The sequence below is a fragment of the Varroa jacobsoni genome, unplaced genomic scaffold, assembly GCF_002532875.2.
Source record: "Varroa jacobsoni isolate VJ856 unplaced genomic scaffold, vjacob_1.0 scaffold_966, whole genome shotgun sequence".
Lineage (NCBI taxonomy): Eukaryota > Metazoa > Arthropoda > Arachnida > Mesostigmata > Varroidae > Varroa > Varroa jacobsoni.
The window spans coordinates 107,995-121,193 of record NW_019213868.1 but is presented as its reverse complement, the minus strand read 5'-3'; the positions used below and the strand labels follow the sequence as shown (position 1 = coordinate 121,193).

Here is a 13,199-nt window from a genome sequence, read left to right as displayed (position 1 = left end):
GCTAATTACGATTTGCAGGACATTTACCAAAAGAATTACTCCGGATATGTCTGGATGCTGCTTCCTGGTAGGCCATGCTATTATCTCTAAATATTTTCACTAGAGTGGACATCTGGATGCCGGTTTTAAGGCTAGATTATGCCTCTGTAAAAGTATTAAAAAAAAAGTAGACAAAAAAATATGGGGGAATCATATCGTTTACTTAAACCGACCCTCCCTGATTCTTTTAGAATAAGCGGCTATAGCAGTGCCCGGTGCTTATTTTCGTTTGTATCAGGTTGCGTATGCGGTTTGTATCGCGTGTAGGTTTTTCTTCCAGATACGGCATTATTCTTTTACTCTTTCTGTCCGTCTGAGTCTGTATTTCGAAGCTAGTCGTTCTTTTGGTTTCCTCGCACATGATGGAGCACCATACGAAAGAGGCTGGTTTTTCCTGCGTTGCGCGTCGTCGAGAATACCCCTACAACCCCCCTGGCAGTAGCAGCTCTGCGTTCAGCCTGTGGAATAGCCCCCGAAAAGTCATTCTTTATCCACCTAGGAAACGAAGTCGCTGCGGGCAGTTGTCTATGCAAAAAACCGACAATGCATAATCACTTAGCCCGCATAGAAGGCTCTGATATAAGCAAGTAACATTGTTCTGCTGTAGTGCTAGCAAAAAAGAGGCGAACACCAGTCAAGAACCGACTAGGATAGCAGGAACTACACGGCCAAAGGTACATTCGATGGTCGGTTTGTGTCGACCGGCCAAAGACATGGTCGCTTCATGTGACATTGAGGCTAAGTAGAGAAAAGCCGTTGCCCCAACAAAAGAGGCAATTTCAGGGGGACATCAGGACACAAAGGGCCTGCGTCTACTAAGGGGCAACAAAATGAGGAGAGATAAAGGCAGCAGCTGTTTGCTGCTGCTAGTGTAGCTTCACTGGCGGAGTTCATCGACAACACGGCACGCCCTCTCTACAGCACGGTTAAGCTCTCGTCCTTGACTCTGTTCTGCTATCAGGCAGGCGACTACAAGCGTTGTACCTTTCCCGCCCTGCTAGTGTTCATTGTGCGACAGGCAACTGCGTAAAAGGGACAAGCCTATCGAGCCCGCAGCGTTCGCTGGTTCAGCTTGGTTTTGCTTAGCCTTGTTCTATCTGATCCAGAGTGCTTCAGCCTGGCGCGCTGCTCGCTATCGACACTGATGACAGCGCTAACGCGGTAACAACTATACGTCGGCTCTATACGTGTATATATACTATACGACTACACGTGTTGCTCAATGAAGGATCTATGGAATCGCAAAACGTAGACGGATGCCGACGGCCACGTATAGAGACCTAGGGTCACTCACTTCACACGCCCTGACGCTTGAAGGAAAACAATCTTCGGATTGAAGCTGTTCTTTCTACGCTGGTCCTTCTTTAGGGAACGTTATCGTATCTAGGAAGAGTCATGTAAGGTTCAGGAAAAAGGATCACTTGTCCTTGATGGGCAATTCACAGGCGGCCAATGCTCCTATAAGAAGGCTTAGAATTCGCACGTGCTCAGGGTAATTGTATAGATGGACGTCGAATTGGAAACCTACTGAAGATTAGGTTACTGTGGAGCAGGTGTTTCCGAGGGCTGATAGATTTCGTTCGCCTTAGTCGTGAGTAAATTTAAAGTCTGCGTGTTCTCCACTTTATAAATGCGTTTGTGGGAAATATCACCCCGAGCTGTTTCTTGAACTCTAAATCTAGGCCAGTGTGCGGGTGACCAGATCAAACTCAATTTCACTTATCTGCCCATGCTATTACCTAGAATAATAGGTGGGAAACCGAATCCATGTCGTCGTTGTATGTAGCACCCTTGACGACTTCTATGTATCACCTAATAAAATAGAAAGGTAGTGTATTTGCAATGTACTCGTTTTTCTTATATTGAAGGAGCAACGGATTTGGTGGTAACAATCTCCATTGCGCCAGTTTGTCAGATAAGTCGACATACGTATCGCTATCACTCACTTTAGCAGACTGTGCAGTTATGCAAAATATGACAAAGCGATTCGGAATCTATTCGGCAAAATCTTACTCGCTACATGGCCTGTCCTTACTTTGACGCACGCTTTGCTATACTATAAGCAGTATAGGACCCCTCCCCCCCAAAGAGGCCCACCTATATCACCTATACCGTGAGATCAGACAGTACAATCGCGTGATATGCACCCTCTTGCACTGTCTGCAATAAATATATGTTGTTCTGTTTTGTAATTGCCAATACTAACAAGGATAGCATATCATCGTGATGTTATGAATGCCAATATGACTGCACGAAAAAGGCTATTGAGTAATGACATATATATGAGGTAAATAGGTCAGGTTCTCTTGATTCCGCAGTTCATAACTGTACCAACAGGTGTATCCGTTCATTATACTAGAAAACAGTTACACTGAATATAGATCGCTGTAGAGCGTTACCTCTATTCATTGTCCCGTACAATTTTGTTATTTCAGCATGGTACAAATGCACGCTTCTAACAGGTCTCAGAACTGGGCTTAAGTTTATCACTTGGAACGTGACTCGTCGAACTCGAGAAGGCGAAAGCAAAGTCAGTGATCTCTCCGGCGCCCAAATTAGTATACATGATCGTTTCCAGTTTAGCCGAGATTTCCGTTATTACTTTGCCGGTGACAGCTTTCAAGGGAAAAGGTTACCAACAGCTAGTGGTCCAATTGATTTTACGGGACAGAAGGAAGCGCCCTCGGTATATTACTCTATGTAGACTAGTTTCAAGGCGTGGTGGACGTTGGTAATGACAAATGGCACTCACATCGGGCCGTATCATTGGTGCCCATTAGATTGGTCGGAACAACGCAGGGAGAAATACCGGATGTCGTCGTAAAGCCGTCAAAAATTATCTGATTTATTGTGCCATTCTGTGGTGGATAATAGTGCATGGCTTGCTATGCCAGTGATAATTATACAAATGTTCGCTATGTATATATTCGTACGTATGTGTGGTTTTCCACCAAGCAGCATATGACAGCGCTTTTCTGGTGCTCGGCGTACTTGAGAGCAAGATTGCCCATGAGAGATAGCAACTGCCATGATTGCTTAACTCCTCATAGAAGTTATCAGCCCCGCGTTGTATGGCAAAGACAGCAAGTCTAGAGAACGAGATACCCTGGGTTGTAACGGGCGTGCGTGCATTCGTGAGGGACATAACTTACTGCCACAGTTAGAAGCCAATACCATTCCGACGACCAAATCTGTCCCTATGACCATGGCCACTGTGGCAGTCTTTCACTGGTGCTTTGCAGATGCAAGTGGTAATTCCATGACATGTCTGTCTGTTAGAGTGCGTGCCTGCGAGGAGACCAACGCGAGCAGTAAGTTGAATCAAACAACCGATTTTTGTGTGAGACCATAAATGGCAACATAAAGACAAACTTCAAGAAAAAGTTGTAGCTTGGAAGTGTTTATATCGGAAACCCTTAATATACAAGGTGAATATATGCACTTGTTAAACCAATAAATGCTGCATTTGATGTTTGTCGTACACGTAAGTCGTGTAATGAAGTTATCAATCGTGAATACCGATGTATGTGGACGTGGAGCATATTGTATAAGGACGGCGATTCGGACGGAGACAACTTCAAAATGTCGCCAAGCGAACACAAGTGAACGTATTTATGTAAATGTTTTTTTATACATACGAACTTTTTATATCTTTTACTTAAATACAACATCAGTAAGATAGATCCCTTTGGCATTTCCTTATGGCAATCATCTGCTTCATCCAGTTTTTGGCCACCTTTCCGCATACATCTGGCCTTATCTCTGGCACGGATATTCTCCTTGAACTTTGTTGCCAACCATAGGAGAGAAAACCATCGTAGTTTTTGAATTTCTTTATGTACATTAGTTAAAAAGAGTTTAGAGGTTACATTGGGAAATCCTATTAAAGTCAGCTTACCGTAATTTAAACTAACGCCCCGCAATGTTTAGCATTACGACTGTGGAAAGCCCTCTTCGCAGTATAGAAAAGATAAAAAAAGAAAAAGTATTTCAGATATTCTGCTGCGGCCACTTTGTGCAGCAGCTGGAGCTGCGCATAGGTCATGCATAAACACTCTATAAAAACCACACCTAAATGCCCCTCTTCTTTGTCTGAGCGAAGTAAATAGAAAGTACGTCAAATGCTCGTTCTTGGCCCCCGTTCTTCATAATTGTTAAACCAGTCAATGGCACGCTGTACATAAACAAGTAAAGGCTTTTTGGAAAAAAATACGTTTTTTGATTCGTTTACTTTAAGAACTTTTGACTTTGTTGTTAAGCGAAAACGTATACAGGAGATAGGGTAGGACTCATAATCACAAGTTTAGACAATAAAATCAACTATTTATGCCAAAAAGGCAGATTCTTAAGTTCTTTATTCGTATGACATGTATTTGATTTGCTGAGAATTTCTACATTACTTCAGTTAGTAAAGTACGTAATCATTTTTCTTTTGTCCAATAGATAAAAAGTTAAAGTTACGAACTCTAAGGAGTCGTAGCATTGCGACATGTACACTTAATTAAAAGATCTTGACCGGTTCGATAATAAGCAACTTTAGGAAATTCCGCTTATTCAGCGAACGCTCAGTGATAATCCAATCGAAATATATATTCCAAAAAATAAAACTTGATTTGAATTTTTTTTTTTCTAGTACTTCCGTTTTTAAAACCAAACGAGACACACGAAGGGCAAAAGATTACAAAGTACCCACATTTTTACGGCTGTAAAGGAGTCCTCTTCTAATGCACCAGTTTAAATGTCCGAGCTATCAGTATATATCAGTATATATATAGCGAATGCCTTTATGTGGAACCAATACCATTAGATAAGGGCTCCTTTTAAAATGATATAAGGGAGCTTTTAGCCATGGTGGAGAACGGTGTTCATCGTAAGATGATGATCTATGGCAAACAAAAAAGTAGTGCGGACTCCATTCCACAGAAAACTGAAGTCATTGAAAAAAATAATCGTTGGTATTTTACTGCTCCGATGCGGTCGGTAGCGCAAAAGCGTTTTGTGGGTATGGCTACTGCCATATCGTCCATTGTTGGATACAATTTAGACACACGTTATGTGGCGCAGTCACATTTGAGGCTGCTAAAATCCCGAGACTTCATCACCTCTCTAATCCTCTCAAGAAGATCACAGCCAATAATTTTTGATTTGTGCCTAGAAATTTTTTAATCATGGACGTAAAAATCAATTATGGAAACGATTATTGGTTTATTCGTGATTCGTGAAATCGTACGTGCCCGTTGTGATAAAATCGAATTTCTGGCCAATATTCATGTTTTAAATTTAGTGTACCAAAAACTGAAACCGCCAGGAAAGAGGTTTATCTGTAATTTCTACCAAATGATATATAACGGCGGCCAGATAATGCATGTAAAAGAAAGTCGTACACCTTCGAGCAAGACAACACACCGGCTCATACTATGCTGTTAATGTAGGGTTAGTTGTTTGAAAGCCTGGGCATAACCTCAAAGCACACATGGCAACCATATATGAATCTATTCCATTGCTGTATATGAACGACTATTGAACGAGAGTTTAATAAGCCTCGAGATAAGAAAGTCGGCTCGTTAGCTAGCGCTATCACAAAAGGGTCTGCTTAATTGCGAATGGAAACTTTAAAACGAGCCTCCGATAAATGTTTACTCGAATTAAAGCTGTGACCAGAAATCATTCAATAAATATGACCGTCAAGATTAACAGCCGCAAAGCAGTTTGTTGAAAGCTTTGTTTTTTTTTTTCCCATATACAGTCGTTGAAGATATAGTAAACAAAATTCCCGACTTAAACCGATCACGCTCTGTCGAGCTCTCTGCAGTTAATTATTTCAAGTCTCATACACCTGTTAGGAATATCTCTTTGCATCTATTAAAAAACTAATGAAATATATGAGATCACAATAGTACCACACCGAGTATCATCATCGAGTTAAGAAACGTTTGTAGTATTAGTTGCTCCTGTCGAAGTCGTTCGATTATTATAAATAAGGACCTGAATACTGGGCTTCACCGCTACAGCCAAGCAAGAGGAAACGGCAGATTGAAATAAATGCTGATGATGGTGGAATACATATTAGTGTACGATTTTGTCACTCTCCTCTTGTAGTTCGCTCTCCAAGGGGAACAGGGGTGTCCACAAAATCAGCTTCAGCCAGTAGAGGGTGCAACAAGCTTTCCATCGATTTTTCCATGCATTTAGTACTTGTATCTCTCTCATCTGATTCTGATGATAGACGCAGTCGTCGAAAACTCCGCGTTTGCTAGTCGAGTAGGTACTGTAACAACAGAGGGTATTGTTGCAAAGACGGATATGCAGTTAGCCAATCAGCGGGATGGTGCTTAGCAACGATGATAGCAAAAATCGTCGCCGCTATAATTATCACGATTGTTGCTGAAAATGTGTGCGATAACGAACCTGCCCAATGCAAAAGAGCTGTGGCAAATCATACACGTTAACAAGCTTGGTCTGTCTGCATCTACCGCGGTGTTCTCTCTTCTGGTGTGTCAGGCCCGTGTCTACCTTGAGCGCTCACTCATGAAGTTCCGGAGCTCTAGTAAAGGAAGTTTTATTGCTTCAGCTAGCTTGCTTATACCAACAATATATGCCAACAATTAGTCGTTGTAGCTTTAAGGACTGCGCTAAGAGATACTGAGGAAGTAGTTCGGTAGAGATCGCTTCTGGAGCCAACAACAGTGCGAAATAGTAGTCCTAAAAATGACACCTATCTGGAGAACCTGATGACTGGAAGGGAGGAACTACTTTAATATTCCATTCTAACGACGAAGTGTACTTGGATTCTCCATGGTGATAGACACAGGCGAGCCCAATAGCATCGGGTCCATTATTTGTCAACTCGGCCAGCTTGGTTTATTCAATTGCTCTTACTTTGATCCGTGAAGGCAAACACTTAGAAATCGTCAAATAAAAAACTCAGCTTATTATCCCAATGCCACTACAAACAATAGTAGGTAGATGGCCTCGACGCCGAAGGCTCGCCACGGAAAACGCAGCCTAACAAAGTAATCGATCACCTCAGGCCAAAATAGAGTGATTCTGATAGCGGTCGCTTTTTGCGGTTGGCCTGTATATTTCGGACATCCAATTCCTCTAAGACATTCTAAGTTGAGGCTGTGCCGCACTGCGCTTAACGCGTCAAAAAAAAACCTCTAGCAAAAGCAGTTTTAAAGCCAATTCTAGCTACGGCTAACTCAAAAACATCATACTGCACACGTAATCGAATTACTGAGCCAGGTTTAGGTAAAAACACCACAGTTTTTTTTCGTATGTAACAGTTTTCAGTTCGATCATTTAGAGCATAGGTTTGAGATTTTTGCGATCAGCAGCTTTCTCAAAATCTGATAATCTTTAGGGTGTCAAGACAAGGCGTTATCACCTAAAATCTGTCGCTAGCGTAATCTCCAGATATTTTCTCTGGATTAGGATGGTAAAAGAATTAGGACTACACCAACTAAAGTATATCGCTAGCTTAGTGACGATATTCTTTCAAAGTATAAACAGCCAGAGCATTTTAAAATAGTTCTTTCGTATCTTTTGAACGCCTATATTGACTGACCTAAAGATGAGTCATTATTACAACAGCTTTGTTTATATTAGAAACTATATTAGAAAAAGTAAATTAATTTCATCAAAAAGTAACCGGTTTGTCCACATCATTTATGTGCACTTATTCAACAAGGGGCTCGTATAAAATCTCTTATTCGATTAAAAGTTCGTAGAAAATGTGCCGTTACCAGACGGAACTGGTTCCGTCTTATTGATAATGTGCCAACTGTGTGTGTGGGAAACAAGAAGCAGTTTCTAGAATACATGCCTCGACAAAGAGTTTGGCTGCCAAAGAGTATTTCTTCGGAAAAATAAAGTTGGGGTATGATAGTGGGTTTCAAGCACTGCCAGTCGAATGGGGTGCGATAACCTTTTTATTTTTATGTGAATTGCATGAAGACATGGGCAGATGCAAACGCCCGCGTTTAGGCACTTTTCTCTGTCGAATTTTTCGCTAAATTGAATTTCCACCCTCAGTCAACAAGTAGCTTTGAGTCAACAAACAACCCCTGGAAATCCGCGACCATAAAAGGTGTTTGCTCGTGTATTTTTTCTACAAGAGTAGTGCGCTCCGACCGTACTTGGTCTACCTTTTCATGAATGTTTTATGAAATTTTCAGCAAAAAATGGACTCGCAGATCTTTTAGAATAGAAGGTGCAAGATTTGCTATAACGAGTGTGCGCTAAAACGCATTGTCGAGCATTTAATGGAACTATCAGTGCTAGCAAAGATAACATTAGACAAGATTGGCTGTAAGTACTCTCTTTAACATTACATGTAAGTTCAAGAACTTTCGCTCAAGTTGATACCGATCTCATATTTAATGAAACAGCTAATTCATTGTCGTATTATGCTGCAACTCTATATACGTCACGCATGTGTCAGTAAAGTCTACCATTTCACTGTGAGAGCCTTTAACTGCTAGCTCTCTGTCAGTCGCAAATTCGAAAACAACCAGATTAGAATTTAAGCTAGATACTACTGTATACGCAGTAGCCCATAGGCCAGACAAAGGATAGCGATGTCCTCCGCAAATACAGAATATAGGAAACATCTATATCGAGTGAACAAGTAGGAATTAAAGTACTTCGGGGTATCAAAGCTCCTCGAGACAGTATTTAATGCTACGTTTTAATGCGGTTAAATCTTCGTGAAGGATGAAAAGGTGGAGTTGAGCACAGCTCAGAGGAAGCCTTTAGGGGGTTATCTTTTGAGCCCTCAAAGGTTCTGCAATGATTAATAACACTCCGGTTAATCATTAAAAATAGAGGAAAACGTATGATGATGTAACGACTGGATAATACGAATTGGATGATGTATGAATAGCAATATTTGCACCAGGATCAGTGTTTCTACATCATGCAACTGGAAATGATACACGAGGTTTATCGAAAATATTCTTGTTAGGAGGGTTCAATCACGGCCACAGTCTTATATTATCAATCTCAGAGAATTACTTCTATTTAATCCGGACTGGTAAGTTGTCAGTTCTGTTACTAGTTAGAAATGGAGTATCGATTATGTTGCATAGTCTTTATGTATCTGATTTGATACTCAACTGATAACTATGTGAAGCTAAATCAATCAACTAACTGAGGGGTAATAAGCAAGTAGAATAGTTTGCATCAGACCGTTCACTAAAAGAAGTAATATATTTGACAAGATGGATAGCTATCGGCGAATTGATGAAAAAAATCAATGATGAAATCTTACATCTTACTTATTACGTGGAACGTATTATTATTCCTATCATTATTAGGAATTTAGCAACCAATCTCTTCATCTCTCCTGACACATTTCTATATATCGCTCGCACATACGAAACCGCGTCAATGGTTCAAAATTTTGTCTCATCTTTACCAGCTGCATTATTACAAATCGTGTAATCGCCGCTCAACCACAGTCTATGACACGTGTCTCAACGGGTTGGATGTAAGTTCATCGTAAGGAACTATGAATGGAGCTGATCCGTCCATATTTTATTAGATTCAATATGTCGAACTAGCTACCCTTTGGTGGTAAGGAAGGAAGTAACGGTGAGACAAAAATAGTCATTCATCTTTCAAGATCACACCAAACATACCTTCTAAACACGGTTACTGGCAACGCTTAAATTAAATCCGAATCCGTAAAGGCTGGAACAACGAAACATCCAAACTATCAGCCATTTTCCAATAAAGTTTCCACCGAAGCCACATTCCCCCTGGCAGTATCCTGCTATAGGTCTCCGTCTCGTTCGATTTGTATTACCGTTATATCGAAATCAGCCTGACCAGAAAACGGCACATTGCTGAAGTATAAACAAGCTAAACTATATATATGGACGTTACCTGGTTAGGTAAACGACAGGAAAAGAACGAAGAATTATATCCAACGGTCTCATTACAGGCTTCAATAGCCAGCCTTGTATTCGTATCCGTTACGATAGTAACGGGACAAGTAACTTTCAACCAATCCGATTTCGAAACCAGAGTTCTGGTTTTCATTAGAGAGGTCAGTCGATGCTAAGGAGAGGCTGTAAGCACCAGGCAGACGGTAAAGATGACAGCCAGTCAACGTTAGTTTCTATTCGAAAAAGCGGGACAGATATGCGTCTTGTCTGCGGGCAGTTGCCTATGTCTTTGCGACCTAGCGCTTTTCGCTAGATATCTGTAATTGGAAGAAGCAGCCAAATGAAAACCAAAGGTTTCGTGAGGTGGAAAGTCTCATGGGAAGCAAGGCTCCCATTTATCGTTACCTTTGCAAAGGCAATCAACCCATCTCCTTCACACAAACTGCTTCAGGTCCTTTTGTAGTCTCAAAAAATATTCTTTCACCTTTGTATATTCACAAAGAGCCCTCCCACAAGACCTTATCAGATCCACTTCATTCTCGGCATTTTTTGCAGGAACATTTCTACTATTGCATGGCCAGTTGGAAGTCAGGCTCAAATTCTATTGGTTGTACTATTACATACAATGTTCTAAGCCTACGTTCGAAACATGATCAAACGCAGTCAATATGTGCCGTTTCCTGCGCTATATATTTAGTAGCTGGTAGGCAGGCAACGTGGTCGTTATGGAGCAGATTGTCTATAACAGACAATGTAACCTATGTACGTATTTTAGTTCTCACGAATATACGTGCCGTGCTGCGTCTCTCACCTGTATGTTCGACGAGCTACTTTTCAATAGCTACATCGATTCTTTCAAGAGTTACCTGATAGCGCTTGTCTAACATGCAGTGCCTCTAGTTTCTCACTCTTTCTCTACATTCTGTTTTTTTCCCTTTTGTCATGCCTAACCTAAGAACGTAAAAGTGGTTTGCCGATGAACCAGCGCCAAGCAACGCCAACTTGTCGTAATACGTTCGTATGCTATTCTGCGTAGTTGCTACATGGTACGCCCCGTTGTGCGGACGACTCACTACTGGCGAACTGTAATTAAGGGCCAAGTACTAATGAAGATCTATTCTATTGGTAGCCGCTTCTGACGCGTACTTGCGACGACGATGAGCTACCGGCGATCAACGATTCTTGCGACTCGGGGGGGCGTTCCTTTCTTCTTAGATAGAGACTTTTGTCATTTGAGGACTGGTGAGGAGAAATACGGGCTTTTTTATAAAGAGGCGGATGCTGTTCTGCGTGGCGGCGGTCAAAATAAGATTGGTTTCTCCTGTTTTCGTATTAGCATGCTAATAACGTAATTTACCTACAGCTTAGACTTTACCTCTTCTCGGTATGGTGGATTGAGCTAACTTGCTGCTAGGTGCAGTATCATGGTTTGTTGACGTCAATAAAAATGAAGTAAGGCTGCGATATATAAGATTGCCTGAAGGAAAGATATTTCAAAAGTACGCCGGTCTCGAGTGACAGCGTAATACCTAGAAAGACACGCAAGTCGTATCGATTCGCAGGATGCGAAGGACGCGGCATGGGGCATGGGGCATGGGCGCTGTCGAGATAGGTACAGTCAATGTGTAACAGAAAAAAGTGATGCCACGAAAATAAATCTAGATCATAGGAGAAACATGCGCTGTCTATGTTTCGAGAGCGTAAGAAGAAAGATAATTATAATCTATATTCTGATTGACTTTCTATTTTAAAAGATCGTACACTATAGTATTTATTTACTGAACGTTTTAATTGTCATTATGCGCTAGTGGCTGATATCAATAAAATTCAGCACAACGACAGTCATCGATCGTATGCAAGAAAAACATTTAGTTATTTTTATGTTATTACTTCAGGTGGCTGGTTAGCCCGCCTCAACTGAACTGTTACAAAATGTATGACTTTTTTCAATTTTTCGGTCATCTTGAGGAGGTAATGCTACACTTCGTATGCTACTCTGCTAATCATCAGTAAGAAAGATATAGACATTAGGCTCCGAACTGCTCTTCAGGACGCAGTTCATTAGGACCCGCTTACTCCAGCTAACATCCAGGACTATCGAACATTAGGGGGTGATGGTGAGCTTACCACGTTTTTGGTGCTCCATTGCTGAATCTTTGCTTGCCCAGTTATTATTAATCTGCCAATAGGGAAAATATCGTTGTTAATCAGTAGCGAAGCCGAGGCTCGGTAGGGTAAATATGTTGCTACAATATAATCTAAACTGATGACGGTATGTTAATTTCTAGGCGTACCCATTGGCGGCGACACGACGGTGCTGCGATGGCATTAACATGTATAGTACTGCGTGTCTCACAGTTTAATGAACTTAACTTACAATAGTTATTATTATACCTATAACGAAAAGAACCACGTAACATAAATAAAGTATTTAATAGCTGACAGCAGGACTGTGATGATTAGGGACTCAATAACAGAGCTAACTTCGTGTGCATATTTCTTTGTGGATTTCAGGTGATAGCGCAGCATGGAAGATGTACCGCGTCGTGCTTGCTAGCTTATCTCGATGTCCTTTTTCTGGCCAAAATGTCGCTCTGTTTTGTATGTACATCGCTATGATTTCGGTATACGTACGTATGATTTGCCATGTAAAAAGCAATTCAAATGCTGCAAATCCGGCTGGAATTTTCCTGCCTTTAGGAAAAACGCCCAGGAGAACAACGATGTCGGATAGATACTGTATTATGTATATGTCTAGCCTTAGTACGATATTAGCGCAGTATTTCGTTGTAGCTAAAGGTATATGGTGGCCTAGGTTAAAGGATAACCTGATTCGGACATTTTGGAACGTTTGCCTCTAGAATAAGCCATTGCAATTAATGTCAATCGAGTTTGATGACAGATTAGTGATGTTCAATTTGTAACAGGTAGCTCGGCTAGAATAATATTGTTCAATATTCAATTTGTCAAGGATTGGACGTTTTAGCTAGGATTCTTTTTCCTAGGATTTTTTTTCCTAGGATCTTTCACAAACCGTGCCTTTTGTTTAGCGGAGTCTAGAAAATGTACGACCTAAGTCAGATGATTAAATATTCGCGATACGATTTACTCGCTGAATTCTACCTAGTCCTACAGAGTACATCGGCACTTCGGCAGAACGTGGACTATCTATTCAATCGGCGTTTCAATCCACCCAGGGTTCCCCCCTATTCTAATTATGTGAGTTAACATCAACAATTCCGACAATGACTGAAAGTTTCTGAAAATGAA

General features: G+C 41.1%; 1 protein-coding gene across 2 annotated transcripts in view; it reads left to right on the top strand.

Annotated features, from left to right (window-relative positions):
- The first annotated feature begins 522 nt into the window (after window positions 1-522).
- The window catches only part of LOC111265383 (uncharacterized), a 16,545-nt gene continuing 3,868 nt past the window's right edge, over window positions 523-13,199 (top strand). Inside the window, exons 1-4 of one of the 2 annotated variants that reach the window (XM_086970480.1) lie at window positions 523-1,630; window positions 2,475-3,350; window positions 12,444-12,559; window positions 13,057-13,148. In XM_086970480.1, coding sequence (XP_086826606.1) covers window positions 3,239-3,350; window positions 12,444-12,559; window positions 13,057-13,148 — 320 coding nt within the window. In that variant the 5' untranslated portion in view covers window positions 523-1,630; window positions 2,475-3,238. The remainder of the gene's footprint in view (window positions 1,631-2,474; window positions 3,351-12,443; window positions 12,560-13,056; window positions 13,149-13,199) is intronic. The other variant, XM_086970481.1, reaches the window with a different exon arrangement.